The 26,629-nt window shown below is 28.6% G+C and overlaps 7 protein-coding genes across 7 annotated transcripts; 4 read left to right on the top strand and 3 right to left on the bottom strand.

The window, feature by feature from the left end:
• Positions 1-2,567: 2,567 nt before the first annotated feature.
• Positions 2,568-5,026, bottom strand: SEC23 (protein transport protein SEC23, putative; the record flags this gene model as incomplete). Its single annotated transcript, XM_029003434.1, has 2 exons — positions 2,568-4,547; positions 4,727-5,026. The coding sequence occupies 2 exons, from the start codon at positions 5,024-5,026 to the stop codon at positions 2,568-2,570; spliced, it is 2,280 nt and encodes a 759-aa protein (XP_028860380.1).
• A 3,929-nt stretch (positions 5,027-8,955) lies between these two features.
• On the top strand, positions 8,956-10,643 carry DLC1 (dynein light chain 1, putative; the record flags this gene model as incomplete). Its single annotated transcript, XM_029003435.1, has 6 exons — positions 8,956-9,010; positions 9,159-9,305; positions 9,535-9,734; positions 9,847-9,912; positions 10,251-10,313; positions 10,596-10,643. 6 exons carry the CDS (start codon positions 8,956-8,958, stop codon positions 10,641-10,643), a joined length of 579 nt encoding a protein of 192 aa, XP_028860381.1.
• A 71-nt stretch (positions 10,644-10,714) lies between these two features.
• PmUG01_05023600 (conserved Plasmodium protein, unknown function) lies at positions 10,715-13,865 on the bottom strand (the record flags this gene model as incomplete). Its single annotated transcript, XM_029003436.1, has 7 exons — positions 10,715-10,789; positions 10,984-11,059; positions 11,219-11,390; positions 11,592-12,071; positions 12,342-12,482; positions 12,646-13,267; positions 13,797-13,865. 7 exons carry the CDS (start codon positions 13,863-13,865, stop codon positions 10,715-10,717), a joined length of 1,635 nt encoding a protein of 544 aa, XP_028860382.1.
• Positions 13,866-16,482: 2,617 nt separating this feature from the next.
• SNRPG (small nuclear ribonucleoprotein G, putative) lies at positions 16,483-16,990 on the top strand (the record flags this gene model as incomplete). Its single annotated transcript, XM_029003437.1, has 2 exons — positions 16,483-16,552; positions 16,809-16,990. The coding sequence occupies 2 exons, from the start codon at positions 16,483-16,485 to the stop codon at positions 16,988-16,990; spliced, it is 252 nt and encodes an 83-aa protein (XP_028860383.1).
• A 583-nt stretch (positions 16,991-17,573) lies between these two features.
• On the bottom strand, positions 17,574-22,733 carry PmUG01_05023800 (conserved Plasmodium protein, unknown function; the record flags this gene model as incomplete). Its single annotated transcript, XM_029003438.1, has 3 exons — positions 17,574-17,709; positions 17,985-18,388; positions 18,786-22,733. The coding sequence occupies 3 exons, from the start codon at positions 22,731-22,733 to the stop codon at positions 17,574-17,576; spliced, it is 4,488 nt and encodes a 1,495-aa protein (XP_028860384.1).
• Positions 22,734-23,782: 1,049 nt separating this feature from the next.
• PmUG01_05023900 (zinc-binding dehydrogenase, putative) lies at positions 23,783-25,213 on the top strand (the record flags this gene model as incomplete). Its single annotated transcript, XM_029003439.1, has 1 exon — positions 23,783-25,213. The coding sequence occupies one exon, from the start codon at positions 23,783-23,785 to the stop codon at positions 25,211-25,213; it is 1,431 nt and encodes a 476-aa protein (XP_028860385.1).
• A 603-nt stretch (positions 25,214-25,816) lies between these two features.
• Positions 25,817-26,599, top strand: MED7 (mediator of RNA polymerase II transcription subunit 7, putative; the record flags this gene model as incomplete). The annotated part of the gene is made up of 1 exon (XM_029003440.1): positions 25,817-26,599. One exon carries the CDS (start codon positions 25,817-25,819, stop codon positions 26,597-26,599), a length of 783 nt encoding a protein of 260 aa, XP_028860386.1.
• Positions 26,600-26,629: the final 30 nt, after the last annotated feature.

Raw genomic sequence — 26,629 nt, forward strand, 5'->3', positions numbered from 1 at the left:
CCACTATGGAAAGAGGAGCAGCCACTACGGAAAGAAGAACGACCTAAACAAAAAGTGCACCCAGCAGATGCAATAGAGGGCAGCACAAAACGGTAAGTGGTATCATCAGAGTTAAACGACTCCTCACAATGAATATAATTCACATTAGAGCAAAATGCACCCAAAGAAATTTCTTAAAAAAAGAGGGGTTATTCTCCCATTTTGTTATTCTTGTACAGTTGTATTATTTTTATTTCCCCTTCTTGCTTCCATAAAAAATATTTTCTGTTGTGTTGATTTCTGTGGTGATGTACTATGCTATATTGTGTTCTTTTTTGTTTTATTGTGTTTTATTCTTTTTAATTTGTTTTATTTTGATCTATTTTATTTTGATCTATTTTATTTTGATCTATTTTATTTTGATCTATTTTATTTTGATCTATTTTATTTTGATCTATTTTATTTTGATCTATTTTATTTTGATCTGTTTTATTCTAATTTATCTTATTCTAATTTGTTTTATTCTAACTTGTTTTAATATATTTTTTTTTTTTTGTTTTGTTCTTTATGTTCACTCTTAAAATCTTCCATCCAGTTTATTCATTTCTTCTTTCCACTCTTAACTTTAGTGTCTCATCCAACTACGGTATTAGTTTGCTACGCCCAATTCCATTTCTAATAAACTCATAGAAAGGTGGCAATACACTAGTCCTTTTTATGTACAAGTATATGAGCCCATACACGCGCACATGTACACAGGCGCAAACACGTGGCTGCGTACTTATGTATATTTTATTTTTTTAAAGTATGATGACTTACCCCTCCACTGCCTATTTCGCCTAATTGCGTAGCTTCTTGTACTATTATTTTTATTGCTATATTTTTATAACGAAATAAAAAGTCTTTCTCTTTTGAAATTCTTACAAAAAATAAAAATTCCTATGTGTGTTAAACAACCTAAGGAACATATATGCCATACTGCAAAACATTGTCAATATTGTAATATTTTTGTACTAGTTTCTTTTCTTTTTAAGCATTTTACTGTTTTTGCATATAGTTCGTCTCATATCTCTATCAAATTTACGAATTTCAAAATACCACTACAATTTTTTATTAGTATATAAGGGAAAAATGAAATGTCAAAAAAAAAAAAAAAAAAATATATGAACTGTTCAGGCAATTTTTGCAATAAAAATAAGTTTTGTCTTTAGGCCACGGAAAAGTCTCAAATTTATTACATTTTAGCAAAAATACATTTTATGAAAACGTGGTAAGTTACGACAAGTAACACTAAGTAGCAGTATGTAACAGTACATAACGGTGTGCCATTTGAGACATCTTTGGTATAAAAAAGTAAATGCCAAGAGTTGCTTTTATGCTAAACATCGCTAACTTGAATTGGTATGTTAATGAGCTCCTTAAGAGGTAACCCCTTTATGGTTGTACCGATACAATTGTCCATCCTCACTTATGTATATACATTTTTAGTTTTTTGTTTTCTATTTTTTTTGCGCATGTTCACATATACATATATATAATAGAATGCAATGGTAGCATATAGCGAGTTTTGGAACAATTAGTACATGTTACCGCGGAATTGGTGTAATATGTTTTCTCGGAGCACCTGCACATACGAGTACCCGTGCGTCAACACGTATATCATCGTCACAAGTATCAATTCATGCGTTTGTCTATACTTAAAAAGAAATATTAATTTAAAAGACTCGCAAAAGGGGTGTAGAATTGGATTAGTAGTGCCATAGAAGCGGCTTAGAACTGACGTCCAATTGACACATATATAATTTAATTTAATGTTTAATAATTACGATGAGTAAAGGGATATATATATATATATGTATTGTAAAAAAAAAAAAAATAAAAAATGCGAATTTTTGAAATATTCAAATGTTTACCACAGGCATACACACATACATTAAAAGTACAAAAAAAAAAAAAAAAAAAAAAGGCTCCATTTGTTACGAAAAATTATTTCTCACATACCTAGTATATTTTTTTTGTATTGAAATATATGTCATAAAAAAAGAGGTTTAAAACAGTGTATGCAGAAAAAAAAAAAAAAAAAAAAAAAAAAAAGGTATGAGAAACCCAGAGAAGGGGGCGGAGGGTGCACATACATTTACATATGTACATGTATTACATGTGGAAGTAAGCTTGGTCAACGTCTTTCCTTCGCTTCAAATTCAGCAAAAATATGGCTTCAACAATATGTTCTCAAGAACCCACTCATGCATGCATCTACATGCATACGAAATAATATCTGCCTTCATACTAGCCAAATGATGATAATAAAAACGAGGAAGTTAACGTTATTTCTTCTTTTGTAGTAATATACTTCTCATTCTTCCACACTTCTCCATGCCTTCCACCATCATCATCCCATGGGGGTAAAATGGCAAAGGGCATTCGACATGTTCAGTATATCAAAGAACATGGAAGCAAAGGGGTCCATCACACCTATGTCTGCAGTGTATACTGGAATAACTCATGTATGTAATTGATAATGAAAAAATCCATACTCTCACTACGTTATGCAAACTCCCACACCACTACTGCTCCTTGGAAGTAATCTATGTCTGGACAGCCAGCTTTACCAGGTGATCCATAAAAATTTTGAGAGAAACATCATCCGTGTTAATTATGTACGATTCACTACTGGACGTGCCGAACGTGCTCCCACTCAAGGAGTTATGTGTGGTAGATGGGTTAACCTTAGCTAGGAGAAACCTACTTTGACTACCACCACTATTACAAAGAACAAATTTAGGTATAGGAAATCTATCTTCTAAAATAGACTTAGCATCTTCATGTGGTGCATTGAGTAATTGTCTAAAATGTTCATACTCAGGTTTATCATGAAATCCTTGTTCCCTCCATTGGTAAATCATTTCACCATACCATACAACAACATGGAAATATGAATCTAGTAAAAGAATAACATTTGCTTTTAATGATTGTGCATCTAGTAAGACAGGTATTGGTGTTTGGGAATCAAAAGAATATTGCAGTAAAGCTGGTTGAATCATTATTAATGAATTCATTACATTTTCTCTTAACAGTATAGAACGATAATATGCTGTTTCATCAGGACTAGCATTAAATGTTTGTAAAAAATGGGATCTTCTTAAATGATACATAAATTGAGGATAAATAGAAAATTCTGGTGATAAATGAAAAGAATTAACGTCATCTTTTTGATAATCAGCAAAAGTACTTACTAGTCGTATTAGTTTTCTATCTAACCATCTTAAAACATCAATAGGTTCATCTGTTTCTGCTTTTAAAACTGCAAATCTAGCCATAATTACAGCAGCAGTTTCTTGATCAAATCCTTGTGAAATTTCTGCAATATTTGCTTCTGCAAATCTGTAAGATATTGTTGTTACACGTAATCTTCTCCTACCACTTGGATGTTGATATAACGTTTGGAATTGTATATACGCTTGTCTATCTGGTGGTAGGGAAGAAATATTTTGATTTACTATTTCGAAATAAAAAGCTATCGTTGATTGTCTATCTAAAGCACATATTGTCCATTCACATGTTCCTCCTTCACCTACACATGTATCAGATACATAATTAGCTATTTTTTTATTACTTGAGCATGCACCTATAGCACCACAAACACGAAATTCCTTTGAACATATGATGGTCAATTTTGCATTATATCCATGTTTTATATAACCTGTTGAATCTGTTTCAAATATTTTTTTAAAAGAATCTTTAAATACATTCATAGAAAACGAATCTGCCATTACCATAAATCCATTCGTCTTCTCACAGCATACTTTCATCTCGTATAAACCTATTTGATCTAATGAACAGGCAAAAATATCTATAGCATGTCCAGATGCTACTGCTCTATTTGCTAGAGATATATAATATTTTAATGCTTTTTTAACATGCCTAGCATTCGTATTTTCTTTTTGTAAATCTAAATGATGTCTAAGTGATTCACTTAAAGCAGTATCTACAATTTTTCCAGGGGATGTTGTATCTGCACCTCCAATAAACATCATTATTCTACCACTTAACTGATTACAACAGCATTCTAGTAATCCTATAGCTACACTTAATGCTACGCCAGTACATCTCTTTGCTCTTTGATCAGGAGGAGTAGGCCAATTATCTTTCTGTATATCTTCTAATAACATATTAATATTATATTCACACTCACTGACTGGTTGTAAAAATCTTCGAGCTGATGTAGATGTTGTTGAACTACGTGGATCATTCCGACTCCCTAAATTTAATTGTTTTTGTAAATCTTGTGCTGTTATATCTTTACTTCCTTTAAATACATACGATTTTAAACAATCATGAAAACCTATTTCATGCACGTAACACATATTTCCAAATGTTATGATTCCTATGTATGCATCACCTGGCATTAAACTAATACACTGCTGTATAGAATCTTTTAGTTGCTCTAACTCCTCTTCTAATAAACATGTATCAATCACAAACAAAAAAGTTGGAGGTGGTATATCTCCCACGTTTGACGGTTGGATGTATTCTATGTTGGAGTACATTACATCTGCTGGAAGGTTCTGCGTATGAAAAAAAAAAAAAAAAAAAGTTGAGGAAGAGGAGGATCCAATGTATACATTTGCATATACATACATAAGTGCGTTATGAAGTGTATACATGCATGGGCATATACGTATGTACGTGTTGCATGTACACACCCCATCTAAATGAAGGCGCGGGCAACTTATATCAGGAGTACCTTTTCCGATATATGCTCAGCATAATGTAAGGGGAAGGGGTTTTTTATATTTGAAAAGGGGCAAGTCCATGTTTTATTCCTAAAATCGATATTACAGTAGGGATTTAAAATACAATTACTTGTTTTACATTTCAATGGTTCATACTCTACTAATTTAACACTATTATCATCTGTTCTTTTTAAAACTGTATATAAACATCCTAAGGGCACTTCAATTTTTGCCGCTTCGTTTTTTGTTGGAGGCCATAAATTCCAACTAAACCTAATTCCCGTTTGACTTTCTTGAAGATGTATGTCCATTTTGTTTTCCGTTCATACATACATACATAAATACACACATACATATATATATATATATATATATATATATATATATATACAACCTTGTTGGTAAGATTGCGTGCTCGCACCTTCGCCCCTTTCGTTGGCTTATACGATTACTTTGATTATGCTACTACGTTGCATATATTACTACGTTGTATATATTACTACGTTGCATATATTACTACTCTGCATATATTACTACTCTGCATATATTACTACTCTGCATATATTACTACGTTGCATATATTACTATTCTGCATATATTACTACTCTGCATATATTACTGATTAACTTCTTTCTTTTTCCTGTTACTGAAAGATGCCTCTTCCTTTAATAGTCTCTTGTGTGGATATACTTCCTATACCATTTACAAATTTGTTTTTTCTCCTTCCTTTACTTATCCTTATCTACCTAGCAACGGTTCGCTCCCCTGCAGTTATTGAAGCTGTTCAACTTGTTCGGCTGTTCCTGCCAGTGTTATAGCGACCCTAGCAACTAGGCAAGTTCGATTTCTTCTTCTTTTTTGTTCACTTCTTTTGATTATTTTTATATATTTTTTTTTTTTAAATGTTATTATACATACTAAAGAAGAACGTCATTTATAAAAAGCATTTTATTTCCTTAAAATGTGTTAGCCTTTTATTCATCAAAATGATTTTGATGTAAAGTATGCTTCAAGGTAATTCACTCCTTTTCTTTTTTCTCTTTATATAAATCCGTTTATTAATAGTTTATTATGTGCGTATTTTGCTTGTACGTATTATGTATGCATTATTGACGTATTGCTGAAATATTATGGATGGGTTACTTATGTGTGAGTGAACGTACACTACACAAATTAAATTTTACGAACATAACGAAATAAAATGATATGTAGCTATAATTTTTTACTATTTTAGATATTTTTTTCAAAATGAAAAAAAAAAAAAAAAAAAAACAAACAAAAACAAAGCTGGGCAAAGTATCAGTTCTGATAATGTTATAATCTCCCCTTTACTTAATATACAAAAAAAAAAAAATAAATAAATAAATAAAATAAAATAGAAAAAAATAAAAATAAATTATTAGAAATACAGTTAATTTTTATTATTTTTTTAAAATTTAGAATTTCACCTTTACCAAAATTAAACCACCACACATACATACATACATACATATATATATACATACATATATACATACATATATACATACATATATACATACATATATACATACATATATACATACATATATACATACATATATACATACATATATACATACATATATACATACATATATACATACATATATACACATTTAAACGCGTAATGTTCAGTTAAAATAGCTAATTACTGAAATAGTCTGTTTTAATTTTGGGCCCCTACAATTTAAATAAATTAAGCAATTAAAAACGTAGGTGTACACTAAGAATATTAATGTACACGTACGTATGCACGCATTTATGTACGTATGTATGTATATATATGTACATGTATATGTGTACTCTTCAAGTGATAATAAACAAAACAAAAAAATAGTATTCGTTTTTATTTTCTCTTTGAACATACAATACGATAAAGAAGGAATCATACAACACTACAAAAAAATATAATAATAATTGTAATTGAAATTGTAATTGAAATTGTAACTGTAATTGAAATTGTAATTGTAATTTAAATTGTAATTGTAATTGTAATTGTAATTGAAACTGTAATTGAAATTGTAATAGTATTACTAATAGTAATACTAAGAGTATACTAATAGTAATAATAATAGTAATAACAATAGTAATAACAATAGTAATAACAATAGTAATAACAATAGTAATAAACTAATAATAACAACACTTTTTTACACATTATGGTACAAAATTGTAGTGAACAATACGTAACACGTAAAATGAAGCAAGTAATAATAAAACACGCACATATGAAACATGTAATAAAAAAATATGAATATGTTAATAAAAATTTAATGCTGAGGTGATACCACTTTTTTAAAAAAAAAAAAAAAAAAATAGTATACATGTATATATATATATATATATATATATATATTTTACGACAAAGGAACAAAATAAAGGAAATTGTGGGAACTGTTCAATATTGTAAATTATAAGAAAAGTATTAACATTAGAGAGAGGAAGTACCCTCTTACAACAAGTTTTTATTATAGAAAAAAAAAAAAAAAAAAGGAAAAAAAAGATAGTTCAATATTTCTATGCACCTTTAGTTAGCACTTAGGCATACATATACATATATGTAAACATTGATATAAAACGAATGTGTTACAATAACATAATGAACTGTAGATAATGAATCGTATTTAAAAGGGATGGTTTAGTTAAATCGTTCAGAGGTATTTTTCTAGGCGCATTACTGAGAAAAAATGGAAGAGATCATTATGCATGCATGTATGTATGTGTGTATGGATGTATGTTTGCAGATATGCGTATATGTCTGCATGTATATGTGTATGGCTTGGTTAATATGTTTAAAAATTTTCAGAGGAGCTCTACTACATGATAAAACGCGAATAAGGCGCCTGTGATTGAATTCACCTAGAATACCTTTACTATGTACTTGTAAAGAAATTTATGTATAAATACATTTGATGCGCAAATTTGGGAAAAGGGGGTAAATATAAAGATACCTTACCCATTTCAGTTACATCATTTCTCACTTATATGAAGAAAAATAAAATTTGTTATATATTTGTTTTTCCTTTTTTTTTCATCCCAACTTATTTTAAAGGAAAAGATTTGTAAATCCTGTATCATTCTTTCGATTTGCTGTAAATGGTTAAGTGCAAAGGTGCCAACTGCATTTTCACATTTACACATTTACACATTTTCACTCTTTAAGTTTGTTTCTTTTTTTATAAATAAGCTATAAGGGTAAATGACAGCATGTGCACAAGTTTGATTTTATCCTTTTGACTATTTCTTGTTTTATTCTTTTAGGAGTTATTGCTTCTTTTTTTTTTTTTTTTTGATAAACGTATTAACATTTTTTGCGTATATAATCAATTTTAAGGAAGCAAAAGAAAAGGAAACAACAAAAGAGTAACAGTATAACAATATAATAATTACATATTACCCATATACTATTTTATGTGGAGAAAACACAAAAAAAAAAAAAAAAAAAAAAAAAAAAGTTTCATTGTTATTTAACATTAATATTCCTATTTTAAAAGATAAATAAACAAAAAAGATAACAGTATATTTTTTGAAGCCTTTTTTTTTTTTTTTTCAAAAAATATTTGAGAAAAAAAATTGGAGCTATAATTAAGCATACAATAACGCATTAATTTTGAATCCAAAGGAAATAATGTCGATAGACAGAAAAGAATTTATATTAAAAAAAAAAAAAAAAAAAAAAAAAATACGAAATAACAAAACGAATTAGCAAAACAAAATGACGGAAACCCTCTTTATACATATGTACATAAAAATAATTAAAAAAAAAGGAAATAACAAGGCATTCCTAACATTTCTTTGTTCTCATTTTAGGAGCAGGTAAAAGCGACTTCACCTTTTTGGACATTCCGATAATTATACATATTATCACACGATCATATGCATACACATTTTTATATGTGTCTTAGGTGTACATGGAAAGAAAAAAGAATAAGAAATCTAATATAGAAGAAATTTCTGCATTTTTTATGTAAACAGGAGCTGCGTTCTTTCTTCCCTTGTACATTCTATAGATTATATATACTACGTGTGCAAAACTTTATCAGAAAAAGAAAAAAAGATTAAATTAAATTGAAATTGAACTAAATTGAAATTGAACTAAATTGAAATTGAATTAAATTGAAATTGAACTAAATTGAAATTGAACTAAATTGAAATTGAACTAAATTGAAATTGAACCAAATTGAACATTTTATAAAAAGATTAATAAGCGAACATAGCGATGGCTAAAGAAGTAACCCTATCTCAATGCATAAAAAACTGGGAGCAGAAAAATGGTAAAAAAAAAAATACTACAATAAAAAAATAAACAGAAAAAAAGGGAATATTTAAAACATCTAGAAAAAAAACAAAAGAAAAAAAAAAAAATGTAATTCCCTTTAAGCACAACTTTTTTTTTTTTGTTTTTTTTCCTTACCGGTACAGGAAAAATAATAAAAGAAGAAGAAGAGGTTAGCTTTATTTGTCATATACCCTTGATAGAAAAATTAGACAACAGTATAAACACATTAAAAAAATGTAAGCGTTTGTCCTTATCGACGAATCGAATTGAGAAGTTAATACCGATGTCTGGTTTGAGTAATAAATGTGCACTATGGGTTTCCGCTTTTATGTACAAGTGCATATGTGCTTGAACATGTGCATTTATGTGCATACGTACGCATGTTCATTAGTCCACACATACGTACGCATGTTCATGAGTCCACACATACGTACATAAGTACATTTATATATGTACACACGCACAATGTGGTAATATCTTACCCCCCCAAATAAGGAATTTTTACTTTTATAAAAACAGAAAATATAGAGATATTGTCACTTGGAAGAAATTGCATAAAAAAATTTCAGTTTCTTGAAGATATAAGTGGAACGTTAAAACAACTATGGATGTCTTATAATAGTATTGACAAGTTAGATAATTTACAGTCCTTAAAAAAACTGCAGGTCCTTTACTTATTTCATAATAAAATAAAGAGCACTGAGGAAATAGACAAGTTGGTAAGGATAAACTAGTCGATCCTTTTCTTCATGCTTTTCTTCTGACCTGTTCAAGTTAATTTGTTCATGTTGATGTAATTATTGTATACTTTTTTTTTTTTTTTTCTTATAGAGCGCTTTGCCTGAATTGGCGGAATTAGGGCTTAAGGGAAACCCAATATATGATGGAAAAACTAACGTAGTTTCTTTTATCCTATATCTTTTATTTTTTTATCCTATATCTTTTATTTTTTTATCCTATATCTTTTATTTTTTATCCTATATCTTTTCTTATCTTATTTTTTATCCTATATCTTTTATTTTTTTATCCTATATCTTTTATTTTTTATCCTATATCTTTTATTTTTTTATCCTATATCTTTTATTTTTTTATCCGTTATCATTTATTTTTTATCCTTTGTCTTTTATTTTTTCCTTTTTCTTTTTTTGCTGATCCTGTTTCTCCATACTCTACCGCAATTTCAACTATGCTTTTATATCCATGTTGCTCATTTTTTAATCTTTTTTAATGCACAGGAGTACATGAAACTAGTCATTTTGAAAAAGTTGCCTCAACTAAAAGTTGTAGACAATGAGACAGTAGGAAAAAAAAAAAGAAAAAGTACATTTTTGAAATGTATCCTTGCACATAAACAAATGTCCAAAATGCCTTTTCATATTTACCCTCCGCATATATGCGCAGTAAATAAATGTATGTACGTGTGTATATGTATATATATATATATATATATATATATATATATATATATATATATATATATATGTATATGTGGGTGGGTATACAATCATATGGCAGTGAAGGATATAAGTTTTTTTTTTTTTTTTTTTTTTTTTTTTTTTTATTTCCTTTTGCCCATTCAGATAACAGAAAAACAGAGAAACGACGCACTAACCGTTGAAGTAGTTTGAGTAAGAATTGGGGGAAATTCCTATGACGACACAATTTAATTTTAATCATTTGATCATTTCTTTTCTCTTCTTTACTTTTTCATTTTGATGTTTTGTATAATATCAATTTTTCTTTGATAGGACTTTATTTTTTTTTCGACGTTGTACTATAAACGAGGGAAAAAAAGTAAAATAAGCGAACAGATAAATATATATATAAATAAATGAATAAAATTATACGTAAAATAATGAACGACGTAGTGAACGCAAAATTAGTGTTATCTCATTAAACAGACATATATATATATATATATATATATATATATATATATATATATATATATAAAAATGCATTAATTACAATATCTTTGTTTAATTGAATGCATTCTATGACGGAACAGCTGTTGAGAACATCCACATGTTCATATTGGTTGATCCTGTTAATAGGGGGAAAAAAGTATGTCCCTATGTGCGTGAACATACAAATACGCACATATACATATACACATACGTATATATATATATATATATAAATTGTTACATATGCATTACGCGAGCAAAATAATTTGTTTTCCCTTTAAGGCGTCTATTAATACCTGTTTGATGTATCATTGGTGCTATCTATTTGGCTACTAATTTCAATAATTAAAGCATCCATATCATTTAATGCGTAGTTATTTTTTTCAATACTTTCTATTATTTCCCTTTCTCTATGTTCATTTTCGATGATCTTCTTATGTGTGCTACTTAGCTCGTTCAGCAGTTTTCCTTAGTGTGGACAAAGAAGGAGGGGGAATGTGTGCATGTAGAGCTGTGTGTACATACATAACTACTCATATATATAACTACACATATATGTAACTGCGCATATATGTAACTACACATATATGTAACTGCTCATATATGTAACTACACATATATATGCGTATGCTGCCATGTTTGGGTTGTTGGGCCCAGTTCGTTCCCTACTCAAGTGGGAGTAGTTCCTCTCGTGTTCCTTCATTAGCCTGTCATAATTTATCTTTTTATTATATATCAAAACATTTAAATAAAGAAAGTCAACACTATTTATATTTTCATTAATTGATATAATATAGTTAATATTAGAAAACTTTTTTTTATACAAATTTAGCAATGTTAGATTAGTTTTTTGTGCTTCTTCAATTTTGTTTTTTTGTTTATTTATTATTGCATTGTAAATATCATTTATAGCACTACTCTTTTTCATTAATAAATTATCTTTTTTTATTTTTTCTTTCATTATCTTATAATTTTTCATTTCTTCGTCTAACTCAAATAAAAAAATCTTACTCTGACATAGTATTGAACCTACTAACATTTTTGTATTTTCAAAATATATCGTTACTTTCTTTATTTCGTTTTTTAGCTTTTCAATCTCGTTCAATGTTAGCTGCTGCTTTTCTATTAAGTTTAGACAAATTTCTTGTTCTACGGATAAGGGAGGGGGGAGAAAAAAAAAATATGGAAGTAGTAGTAGTAGAAGAAGTAGAAGAAGAAGTAGTAGAAGAAGTAGAAGAAGAAGTAGTAGTAGAAGTAGAAGAAGAAGTAGTAGTAGAAGTAGAAGAAGTAGTAGTTGAAGTATAAGTAGTGGGGGAAATTAAGTTGGTGAATGTTAACTAGTAAATATGAAGTCGTAAATTTACTCAAAAGTGCATAATTTCATTCTTTTACTGCTCATATTTTTTAAGACCATTTTACCGTCTGTGCTTTCATGCCGCTTAAAACTCTGGACCGAGTAAAATTCTTCCTTCGACTCCTCCTTGCTCCAGTGCAAGCAAATATTTTTTTCCTTAATTAGACTTAGTGTATTGCAATCATTGTCCTTTTCTGCTTCGCTGTCTTTGTAAAAAGGGGTAAACAAAAAAAGGAAAGCCATAATGTTAGCGGTAGAGGTAGCGATAGCTGTAACGGTAGTGATGACTATGGCTGCAACGACTTGGTGTTCATTGGTTTATTCCTCCTTTTATTTATATTTTCCCATTCATGTAGTTACTTTACTTACTTATTTGACCTTTATTATGTTCTATTTCCTTGGGAACATGTTGCTGTTTTTGGCCATTGGTAGGACACATCAAATTACCCTTCTCTGCTTCATTTTGTAGACGATTTTCTGTACAGTTCATGCTACTCTTCCTAGAGGAATCAGCAAAACTGTTATCAATTACTTCATATGCTTCATCCGCTCCATTTGCTCCATCCGCTCCATTTGTTCCATCCGCTTCATTTTCTTCTTTTATATAAGTAGTTTCATCCCTTTTGTGAGTAATAATATCCTCTATATTTACGTCATATATACCTTCTTTTGGTCTCGACTTTTTCTCTTTATAGTTGTTCATTCGAGGGAGCGCACCCTGAGAAATACTCAAATATTCATCATCTCTCTTTGTTAATATACTTTTTAAAATGTTTCTATATTTTGATATACAGTCATCTAGTAAACTTTTCAATTCTCTTAAGAATTCGGTATGCAGAATATTATAATTAAAATTCTGTTCCTTGTCATATAAACTTGTACACACATAATGAATATATTCAAGTATTTTTATAAATTTTTTTCTCTCTTCATATTTTTCAATTAGTAGTAAAAAAGCTCTATTTTCCAGTTCTAAATATTCGTTTTCATGCTGTAATGATGCAAAGAGGTGTAGATGAGAGGATTTAATGAGTGCACGTGTTAGAGAAAAAAAAAAAAAAAAAAAAAAAAAAAAAATTATATATAAAATAAAAAATTATATATAAAATAAAAAATAAATATACTCCTACTATCATACGGCGCTCCTTAATATATGATGTATCATTGTTGCATTATGGAGCCATATTAGCTGTAATAATACAGTGATAAGCCCATGTACCTTTTCTTTTTAATTTTAATAGGCTGTGTATTTCTAACCATTACATATTATATTACAATCATTACTACCATCATTACTACTATTACTCTTCATATTTTTTGCTCCTTCTACATTGTAGTTTTATTTGCTCTGTATATGTATTTATCATCCCGTGGTATGATAGAACGCCTCGCGGAGCATAATACACAGTTAAGTGCCCACATATGTACATACATATGTATTTATGCATATAAATATGTTAGTGTATTTGTGAATGTGTGTGTGTGAGTGCAAGTATTCAAGTTCGTAAGCTTGCTTTAACCTTTATATTTTCATTTTTAGATAACAATTCTTTCAATATAATCTTCTTATCGTCTAATAAGTAACTCATCTTTTCCTCTTATAATTATTTCGATCTCTATCCTGTGATGAAGTATACACGGGGTTATATAACAGAGGACAAAGAAAACAATTGAGTAAAAGTACTTGAATGTACATATTCCTTTTTAGGTCTAATGAGTGCGGGGCTGGAAAATAAATTGCTTTTCTTTTAATTTCCCCCCTATTTGACTTTCTTTTTTGTACCATAATTAACTCTTTTTTTGTCCCGTTTTTCCTTCTTTTCTTTTTTTTTTTTTTTTTTTTCTATCTTAGAAATCGCGCAAAAGACAGAAAAAAAAAAAAAAAGTACACTGCAAAGATGGGTAAAATATTTCAAATTTTCAAATTTTCAAATTTACAAATGAACACTTTAAATTTCCCACCATATGCTAACACAGCTTCACGCGGCAGAGATTTATAATTATTATGTATAATTATCATAGAGTAGTTTAGTAGTTGGGCGTATAATATTTTACCCATTGAGCAATATTATGCATTCCTGACCCCCTTAAATGATAATCCCTTTTTTTAGATGAACAAAAAAGAGGAAAAAAAAATTGCCAGTTATTTTTCATAAAAGTAGGAATAACGTGAGAGATATATGATAGGTATGTGGGGCATTAATCTGCAAACTGTTAAGGGATTGGTAAAAATACAATATTTTATTCAGACCATGTTAAGAAGTAAAATACTTATACAAAATAAGAAAAATAGAGCAAACAATTACATGTGCATTTTATAGTAACAAATGGAACAGATTATGCTTCTCGTCATTTTATCTTTAAAAAAGGCAGCACAATACGTATATATATACATGTAGGTATATATATACATGTACGTATATCTATAAGCATACGCCCATAATATACATTCTTTTAGATTCAATGCTCTTGACATGTTAAAGCACGACAAGTGGCACACCTTTTTTAAACAAGCTCAACTATACGTAAAGCTGTATGAACAACATTCTTGCATCAGTGGTACAGCGGCAATGAAACAGTAATGAAGCTGCAATGAAGTAGTAATGAAGCTGCAATGAAGTAGTAATGAAGCTGCAGTGAAGTAGTAATGAAGCTGCAATGAAGTAGTAATGAAGCTGCAATGAAGTAGTAATGAAGCTGCAATGAAGTAGTACTCCTTCTTTTTTACGATTTATATATCACTCTTTCATATTTATCTTTTGTCTCTTTACTTTTGTCTCTTTTTTTTTGTTATTATTTTATTATTTTTTTTTATTTTTTTTTCCTTTTTTTTATTTTTTACTCTTTATACTTATTGTTCTATTCTGCACTGTGAGCAGTGGGTGCACAAGTTTTCGACATAGCGTTGGTCAGCATATATCAAAAGGTATGCAACATATGATAAAAAAAAAAAAAAAATAATAAATATATAAAATAAATAGGAATGTTTTGAATATAGGACAAAATTTATAATAATAATATTAATTGAGAAAATGTAAAACCATGCGTATAGGAGCTTGTTTAATTGTTCTTACCATTCAATAAAAAAACAAAGTGACGCTATGCATATAAACATATAAGTGTATGTATGTAAGCATTACATAGATACACGTACCTATAAAACTTGTATATACATTAATCTCAAAAAAGGCCAAACGGTGATAAAGTTCTAATAATCCACACGAATATATAAAAATTTGTGTTACTTCAATGTAACATCCTTTTTCCTTACTTTTATCTTTTCTAATTTTCTTTTTTAAAAGGAATAACTCACTGATATAATTTCAAATTCTGCGCAAAAAATGAAATATAATTTTTTTCTTATTTTTCCACATCGTTATAAATAAAAAAGCTACACATCCAAAATGAACGAACAAAAACGTAAATAAGAAAAATTGGAATATCACGCAGCCGGATAAAAGTGGTACATTAAAAGTACCTTATTGAGCTTCAAACATATTAGTAAAATAGTATCTCTTTCCTTTATGTCTACAGTTATGTTACTCTTTATATTTCATTTTACCATTTTTTCATTTTTCTATTTTTTTTTTTTTTTTTTTTGCAACACCATTAAAACAGATTTAAAATGAAATAAAAAAAAAATTAAATTAAAATAAAATAATAAAAAAAAAAAAGCAATATGCAATATAATAGTAAAACAACAAAATGTAAACAAATTGGCAAAATAAGAAAACATATCACAATATGAAAGAATATGATAAATATATATAAAGTTAAAAAAAAAAAAAAAAAAAATAGCAATATAGGTTTTAAAATTACTTTAGTATGGTTACAATGAATATAAAATGAAGATAATTGTGCAGATAATTTATTACCGTTACATAGCACATAAAAAATAATAAATATAAAAGAATAGCGTACATATATTTTTAAACAATGAGTAGTAACATGTAATATGTATTATTTATGCTCACAAAAGTATAAGTAAAATAAAATAACAACACATAATAATAGAAGCTAAAAGATATAAAGGCAAAAACGTATAAAAAGAAATATTACAAAAAAAAATATTACGAAAAAAGTATAAAAAAAAAAAGCACAGAAAAAGTATAAAAAAATATGCAAAAAAAGGTATACAAAAAAAAATTATATATTTAATTTTTTAAAACATCAAAATACAAAAAAAAAAAAAAAAAAAAAGGCAACATGACTCTGACAGTTGGAAAGGCAGGCCCAGCATCGGATTTTCGAAAGTTCATGGAAAAGAGATTACAAAGTAAGCATTTAATAGTTAAAATTTTTGAATGTGATGAATGTATACTAATATGAGCCCATACGCGTATGGGACGATACGATGTGATATATATATATATATATATATATGTGTATGTATATAATGACGAGGAATGGAAGAATGAAGAGATGATCAAAGGAAATATACTGTATAACTTTGAAAATCGTTTTTTCCAAAACAATTTTTCGTTCACATTTTTTTCTCCTTTTCCGTATGTTTTTTGCCCACTTGTTCGTAGTTTATCTAAATGGTAACAGACTAATCGTCGGTGTGCTTAGGGGTTATGACACGTTTATGAATTTAGTGTTAGATAATACGGTCGAGATAAAAAAGGAAGAGCAAATTGATATAGGTGTGGTTGTGATAAGAGGGAACAGCATATCGTACTGGGAGTGTTTAGACAAAGTTGACATTAAATGAGGACTTTTCAGCTAGTTGTTATGTATTCCTATACATATACATATGCATGTATGTGAGTAGGTATGTACGTACACATACCAATTTGTTGTTCCTCGTTACTTTAACAAAATGTAAAGTTCCAACCATAAACAGTACGTTAATATTCAGTTAAACAGAAGGCAATATTGTGCACATCAAAAAAAAAAAAAAAAACAAACAAACAAACAAACAAACAAACAAACAAACAAACAAACAAACAAACAAACAAACAAACAAACAAACAAACAAACAAACAAACAAACAAACAAACAAACAAAAGGGATTTATACACATGTATTATCTGTGTATGCATTAAATAATACGAGGAATGAAGACATGTGCAAAAAGTAAAACAGAGATAATTATATAAAAGTGGCAACCTCAAGATATTAATGCAAGTTAATGAAAATTAATTTTTTGAAGCTTTCTACTATTTTTTTCATTCGTAAATTTTGCTTGATTTATCATTTCATTTATGTAGCTTTATTTTTTCAGTCATATATTTTAGCTCATTTTATTTACCTTTTTTTTTTCTTTTTTTTTTTTTTTCTCCTTTTTTTTTTTGTTAAATATGTCTTAAATTTTCCCATAACCTCTTTATTTTCAATACAGTCTTTTTACTAATCCTTTTTTGAAATTTAGCTTTTTCATTTTGCAAAATAAAAACAAAGCAGTCACAAGTTGATATGTATTCTTCTTCCCTAAAAAGTAAAAAAAAAAAAAAAAATTGCAAATAATTGGAAAATAGCTAGCTAATAATTTGTGAAAATAACATGAACAGGCAATATGAACTAGGAGTATCCCCAAGTAATGAGAAGTAGTATCACTCCAAAGTAACACACGAGAATGCAATTTACGAAATGTAAAATTATGAACAGTACATAAAAAATTCACAACAAATACATGCGTTCAGAAATTGTGTGCATGCGCTTTTTTCAGAGCAACATTTGGAGTTGCATTAAATTTCTCTCTTTACCTGCTTTCAAATAGTCTTGTTGAAAATGTGTAGAAATTTCGTTTTAATAAGAAGCAACTGATTACATATGGAGAGGAAAATAATAACTCATAAAAATAATTCTTGTCTTTGAGAAATGGAATAATCAAAAAAAAAGTTAATTCCTGTTCTTCCTTTTTTAAATTGCATAAAATGTATATTATTAACTTATTAATCAAAGAAATGTCGAAAGGAGGATTGACTTCATACGCCCCGCTACGCAAATGTAATTTAAAGAAATCCCCTGAGCTACCAAAAAATATATCAATATCGGAAAAAAATGAACAATATTTCTTTAAAACAGCATTAAAAGGGGAAGAAAAACATTCTCTTTTTATTTCCATTTTTTTTCGCAGCATTCGCATTATCCTCATAGGTACGCAGCTCTAAGCACGTTGAACAAAAGAAAAAACAATGAGAATTATCAACGTAGCAATGCAGCAATGGATCAATGGAGCAATGTAGCAATGTAGCAATGAAGCAACGTAGCAATGGATCAATGGATCAATGGAGCAATGTAGCAGTGGAGCAACGTAGCAATGTAACCATAGAGCAATGAAGCAAGTTTGGAGGGCACATACATGCATATAATTAGACAGCTAAAGATACAAGTGCATGTCAGGCATTTAAATGGATGCCTCTACACACTAATATTATAATTATGTAATTATGTAATTTCACAAAAAGCAGTATTGTGAAAACTTGCCGCTACATTACTTGAACATAAAAAATTTATATGTGTACATGTTTTTTTTTTTTTTTTTTTTTTTTTTTTTTATTTACCTGCAAACCTGCGTGATTAACATTTCCTATCAAAGTATGATAACGTATTAGCAGAAAGAAAACAAAAAAATAGAAATTACGTATGAGAACATTATTCCTATTTTTTATGAGGATACCATTTTGTTTGTAAAAGCAGTCATGATTTACCTCTCTAATTATCTTTTTCTTACAATCATTTACAATTAAATATTTACTTAAGCATTTTATACATATACAGTATATATTATTGAAGAGATAGGTAAAAATAAAAGGGTTATAATTATAAAAGAAAAAGCAATGTCTATAAAATAGTAAGCATATATTAACATAATTTATTTTATATGTTTTTTTTAATATATATGATTTCTCGAAAACGAAATATTTCTTTCCGTTCAGTAAATAGTAAACATTACCTAAGTTAACATTATGTCTTCCACTTCCATTTACACTTTCACATCCTGTTCTTCCCCCCATTCTGAGGTTAAAAATAATAAAATTTTTTTTCATTTGTACATAAAAGTCCTCTTCATTTACATATACATAAATACTAGGAAATAATGCGTTCACATTACTGTATAGTAGTGTTATGTACTTACCTATCAGATTGTCTGACCCTGCTTTTGTTTTTCTCTTTGCAGTTGTATTCTTACTCGATAATTTACATATGTATCTCTGCAGTCTTTTTCTTTTCAATATATTCTTTCTATTTTGTATTGAAAGATTTTCCCCTTTTTTTATATACAGAGAATAAAATCGGGTAAATAATCCTTCCATGCAGTTATCACAGTAGATACAGCAAGAAAAAGCATTACAACTTGTGCAGGATAAGCACTTATTACAAGTGCTTCTAACGCAACTGATCTCTTTGTCACCTATTAGGGGAAAACATTTTTCCCCCTTACTTTCCTTGTACGCATATGCATATACATCCACAGAGTTAAGCAGCTTGCATAATAGTCGAATAGGCCATATCTTAAAATTATATATATTACTATTTAAGTAAAATTTTTTTTTTTTATTTTCCCCAGTACTTAAAATTACCCTTTTTTTGTTACTACTGTGTAAAAAACCTAACAATTTGCAATATATGTATAAGGTCAATTTTGTGATAAAATTACCTGAACATGTCAGGTCCTTTTTTTCCCAACAAATATGTTGTTTTTTTTTACAAAAATTATTGCTTAATTGGTTAAGGAAAAGATATGTTCCTTTATTAATTAATATCTTCTCTCTTTTCAATTCTTCATTATGTTCAACTTTCTTCTTTTTCTCTAACAAATGAAAAGAATGAACCATAAATAAATAAATGTACACATTTATATACACAACACTTGTGTTGTACACCTTCTTTAATAATGGAAACAAAAAGGTTTTCAAATTTTCCAAAAAAATTTTTATTTTTTCATTTATATAATCATATGAATTATTGTCATTGTTGTTATGTGCCCACTTCTCGTCCACTATGCTTGTGAGTTCCATTACTTTTTCATCTACATCTATAATTTTTGCCCAGTTCAATTCGTAAAATTTACTATATGAATAATTTCCCCAATACAACTTTTTTCCTTTACATGTTATCCTCTTATAATACGAGTTATTTATTCCTCCTCCATATACGACTCTTGGATTACTTATACAACCGCTACATATGCTATTACTGCAGTAATTACATGTACTTATATTCACATTTTCCTCATATGAAATGAGTCGTAAGTCATCAGACAGTTGACTTTCTTTCAGTACTTTTTTTTCTTCATTTCGTTTGTAGACTCGAACTGCTATTTTGCTAATTTGAGAATTTCCATTCGATATAGCACCGCTACTATTTAAGTGCTCCTCTATATGAGACATGCTTGCTGTATGTGCTATGCAATCTGGCTTCCTTGTCTTCTCTGTCTTTAATATACTATCAAAATGTTTTATATAAACACATTTATTATTCATCTTTTTAAAGCAACGTGCGAAATTATTTTGAATTTTTTTTTGACATTTACTAAAATAGCAACTTCTGCAATGTTCATGGTGTACACCACTTTTTGCTTTTTTACCAAATTTTGAATATGAAAAATTATATTTTTTAAAAAAAATTTTTTTTTTCATATATTTCTCAAAATAATAGCTTAAAAAGGATTCACGCCTTTCTTCTTTTTCCTCCTTTTTAATAACGCTTATATAGTTGTGATACAGAATATATAATATGACAAAAATGAAATATTTCTTTTTTTCTCGTGCATTTAAATTTTCCTTTTTCAACAAATCATATGAGCAGAAGAAGCACATGATATGAGAAATTAGCACGTTATTAGGAGAGCTCACGGTACAAGGTGTCGTCTCCCACTTTTCACTACCACCACCCACGATAATGTTATTCCCGCTAAGGCCATTCACGATAATGTTATTCCCGCTAAGGCCATCCAAGCTAATGTTATTCCCGCTAAGGCCATCCAAGCTAATGTTATTCCCGCTAAGGCCATCCACGCTAATGCTATCCCCACTAAGGACCCCTACGCTAACATCGTTAGGTACACCAAAACAGTCATATTTACTTCGGAATGGATTCCTGAGCTCCTTTCCCTTTTTGAAAAACCTACAAAATTGCCGCTCTTCAGGCGTTAAACTACACTGTTTAGAAACCAAAGAAACACAAACATAAAAATTGATGTCTAAAAATGCAAAATAAAAAAGAAATAAGTTGAATATATACCTAAGTGACAACTGAGTGTATATCCTCTCTATATTTACTACAGTTATGTATAAAACGTTTTGCACATTTTCTTTTAATAGCGTTTTCAACTTTTTAAATAGAAAGAAATTATCGCTAATTAATTTTTTTTTTTCCTTATATTTAGGAAAATTATTAAAAGAGTTAAAAAGTATTTTAATACAAATAAAAAAATAGTAAATATAATGCTCATCATTTAAAACTTCTTTTCCGTTTGAGCAGTGATTTTCTGTATTCATGTCTTCAGCTTTTTTCATATTCTCACAACTGCAAAACGTAGAGGACGAGCACAACGAATCAGTCATAATCATCGTGTTTTTATTTATTATTGAGTAATATATAGAATTAAAAATGTTAAAGTAAAAATCGTTATAAATAAGCTTTTTAATAATGTAATTTACACGTATTACATCAACTTTCAACATATTATATTTGCTATTGTTACATTTGAAAGGTGTACTACATTGCTTACTCCTTTTTCTATCAATGGAAAAATTACATGAAGTAAACTTATAAACACAATATATTGCATTCAAAAAGATTATTCCTTTTTTATTAATTTCATTAGTAACGTCCTTTTTTTTGTTACTAAGATAGACATCATAATGCCTCCATCTTTCGGGCATATATATATTTTTTTTTTTTTTCTCTCCAACACGCTCACATTTCTCATTAACACATACACATTTTTGTATGTTTCTTCTTACAGAATAAATGTATACATTTTTCTTGCTATCTAGTACAAGGGAATTTAGAAATGCGCAAAATTTTTTAATAAAAAAAGCATCAAAAAAAAAAGTTTCCTCATTGTGTGCATTTTTCCGTCTTTTCCTAATAATTGAACAAAAACGCCTGAACAAGTCATAAAGATACAGATATTTTTCCTTAATATCGTAATTGGAGTTTTTAATATTTATGTTAAAGAAGGATCTATTTAAAATCTCTTTTTCTATAAAACACACATTTTTGTTTAATTCGAAAGTGCCATGACGATTGTTTTGTTTTACGCAATGTTCTTTCCTAAATTTGCTGTTAATTTTTTTTCCTTTTTTTTTTAACTCATTAAAGCAGTTTTTTGTTCTGTTTTCATGTTTTATTATTTTTACATAGCTATTTTTTAATTTTAAGTTTTTCATATAAAATAATTCAAACGTAAATACATTTATAAAAACCTTTCGCAGTTTTACTAACTCTCTTTGTAAATTATACTCATCATGTAGGTTAAGGGTGTTACTACTTTTGTGCATTTTTTAATATGTCTTAAGAACTTTGCGAGTTACAATGAGTTTCAACAAGGGGTAGAACAAACACATATGAGTGCTACGTTTCGTCAAAAGGGGGGATGTCGACATTCAACTTGCACTTTTTTCAATATACATTGCCTGTTCGGAATAGCTTCCTTCAATTTACATTGCCCGTTCAGAATATTTTCTCAATTCTAATTAACTGTTCAGAATAATTCGTTCGATCACGTTCACTTCTTTCCTTTTCTTTTCTTATTTTTCCCATCTTTACTCTTAAATTGCCAACTTCTCGCTTAGAAGTTCAGTATGTTATGCTATCGTATCTTCAATTCTATTTTTTTTAATTTGGTACTCAATGGGGGAATAATGTTGAAGGTGAAAACGCCAAAAAAAAAAAAAAAAAAGGAAACATATAAGTAGCTGTTATTGTAAAGCGTATTTTGCTCTACACATGTGCGTACATGTGAGTATAAGTTTGTTTATATGTACGTAAAAGTGTGTTTGTATATTTGTATGTATAATTGTATGTATAACTGTATGTATAATTGTATGTATAACTGTATGTATAATTGTATGTATAATTGTATGTATAATTGTATGTATAATTGTATGTATAATTGTATGTATAATTGTATGTATAATTGTATGTATAATGTATGTATAATTGTATGTATAATTGTATGTATAATTGTATGTATAATTGTATGTATAATTGTATGTATAATTATGATTGTATGTATAATTGTATGTATAACTGTATGTATAATTGTATGTATAATTGTATGTATAATTGTATGTATAACTGTATGTATAATTGTATGTATAATTGTATGTATAACTGTATGTACAATTGTATGTATAATTGTATGTATAACTGTATGTATAATTGTATGTATAATTGTATGTATAATTGTATGTATATTTGTATCTATATTTGTATGTATGTATGTATATATATTTTTTTTTTTTTTTTGAGCTTTTGGTCACGCGACGCAGCAAAACTTTTTTTTCCTCTTTCCTCTGACTTTTTGCAAATCTGCTATTTGGCTCATATGAGGGGAATTTTGCTGAAAGGAGTAAATAAGTTAGTCTTCAGCGACTGTTTGAAAAAACCTATGTTAGAAAAAGGAAATCACTGTAGGGATGAAAACGACCTATTGATAAAAGTCTGCGCATCAGGTATTAATAGAATTGATATTTTAATAAAACAAAATAAATATGCACATTTCCCAAGAAATAAATGTTTGGGAATAGAAATTAGTGGAATTATTGAAGAATCGAATTGTGAACGTTTTAAGAAAAATGATCGAGTTTGTTCCCTATTAAAATATAATGGATACTGTGAATATGTACTAGCTAATTCGAAGCATACCATGAAAATAGACAATAATACTACTATGTCAATGATCGAAGCTGCAAGTTTACCAGAGAGTTTCTTAACAGCGTACAAATTAATTTATTACATTGCAAGGTTTCCCTTAATTGGTCAGGATATTATCACGGGTGTGGAAAATATAAATAAGAGGGGCAGAAGTGACGACGAATTTGATGGCAAGGGGATAGACGGAAGGGATGAGAAAGTTGATAGCGAGGGCATGAACAGAAGGGATGAGAAAGTTGATAGCGAGGGCATGAACAGAAGGGATGAGAAAGTTGATAGCGAGGGCATGAACAGAAGGGATGAGAAAGTTGATAGCGAGGGCATGAACAGAAGGGATGAGAAAGTTGATGGCAAGGGAATGGACAGAAAGGACAAGAAAGTTGATGGCGAGGGAATGGACTCACATAAACTAACTTCTCTTGATAAAGGAAACAGTGACAGAGGCCATCACTTCAAACAATTTGTCAAAGAAGAAAGAATAAAAAGCATCAACCGAATAACTGATAACTACTTTCAAAATGAAGAAGTGAACGTTTTGGTTTATGGCTCTCTAAGCAGCGTTGGTATAAATTTATTACAGCTATTGAATTTTGAAAAAAAAAGGAACATACTAAAAATTAATAAAATTATTGCAGTTACATCAAATGAAGTGAAAGCCAAAAAAGCTCTAGAAGTAGGAGCGACTGATTACGTATTTCATAATAAAGAAAATTTTGTTGATAGTGTGTTAAATATAACAAAAAAAATTAATTTAATATTCGACTGTATCGGAAAGAGTATGTTTGAAAATAACATCAAAATATGTACATATGACACTGTCTGGATATTATATGGTTTATTAAGTGGAGCAAAGGTAAATAATTTTAATTTATTTCATTTAATAAATAAAAGAATTCTTTTACTTAATACTACTCTTTATGATAGATCCGATATATACAAGGAAGAGTTAATAAACTCTTTTCAATATAATTTATTCCCTCTCCTAAAACACAAAATTTTGAAACCCTATATATATCAAGTGCTAGATATTGAGCAAGTGGAAAAGGCGCATTACATAATTGAAAACAATCTGAACATCGGCAAGGTCGTATGCCAATTTTGAGAGTTCTCTTCTAGGTGCTCACTTTGTTGTGTCGGAAGGGTTATCATTTATCCGAATGATATGCGCACATACAAAATGTGGAAAAGTGCATGTATATATGTACATTCATATATGTACAAGTATATGTGCATGTATATATATATATGTGCGCAGCTCATTTTCGCGTTCTTTTTCTATTTTTTTAATTCCCCGAAAATCAACTTCAAATCTAACATACCTTTTTTAACGAGTCCCTTTGTGTCATTTAACAACATTACATACATATGTGCTCATGCATATGTATATGCATACAAGTATACTCCCACTTCTTACATATCACGCGCGCAGCAACTTTCCATTATGGCGATCATGAACTAACAAAACGTTTTCCCTCTTTCATTTTTTCGCGTGTACCGTCAAAATTGCGTTAATTTTTTTTTTTTTTTTTTTTTAATTTCGCTGAATATATATTAACTTGTTCATATATATATATATATATATTTTTTTTTTTTTTTTTTTTTTTTTTTTTCCTACCTCTGGCCCTACTTGCTGACGTACTTACCATTTTTGAGACTTCCTATTTATGAGCTTTATTTTTTTTTTTTAAAACAGTACAAAAACAATATGACGGAAAAATACGTTTCAGGGTACCCTCCTCCCCCGTATTACTACAAAGAGTACGCAGATGTAGGCTCCGATATAAACAGATTAATTGAAACAAACAGAAGTACGAAGGAAAATAATCAATCTGAGGATGGTAAACATCCCTGTTTTATAAAACAAATTCAGGAAATGTATGATGTGTATGATATTAATAAAAATGTAAATGTGAAATTGATTGAAGCCGATAGCTCGTACATAAAAGAAAAATATGATGAAAATAAATGTAAACTCTTATTTGGTCGACCCCCACCTATAGCTTTAAAAAATAATTATAGTTCTTTTGGCTTAAATTATAATACTGAAAGAGTAATTGAAGAATTGGAACCAGACGAATTGTTATATGATGAAAAAAAAAATTTAAAAGAAGAATTTATTAGATTATATAAAATGTATAAAGACTGTTTTTTTAATTTATTTGACGACATAGTGAACAGTAGAAAAGATGATAAAACCAAAATAAAAAATTTAATAAAAGTGCATATAAATTTATTTCATATACTAGCTAAATTAAGATATTATCAAAGCATTAATAACATAATAAATGTGTTAAAAGTACAGCTAAAAAGAAGACAAATAGCAATTGATAAGATGAAAATAAGTCTGCTAAATGTTTATGATTACATAAATTTTGTTCAGACAAATTTCTCAAAAAGTAGGATGATTAAAAGGGGGAAAAAGGGGGTCACTAAAAAAGGAAAAAAATTGAAAACTAAAAAAGAAAAAAGTCAAAGGATGGAAAGTTGATGAAGCTATGGAAAAATTTCAGCAGTGCTT

The sequence above is a fragment of the Plasmodium malariae genome, assembly GCF_900090045.1.
Source record: "Plasmodium malariae genome assembly, chromosome: 5".
In the NCBI taxonomy this organism is placed as follows: Eukaryota; Apicomplexa; class Aconoidasida; order Haemosporida; family Plasmodiidae; genus Plasmodium; species Plasmodium malariae.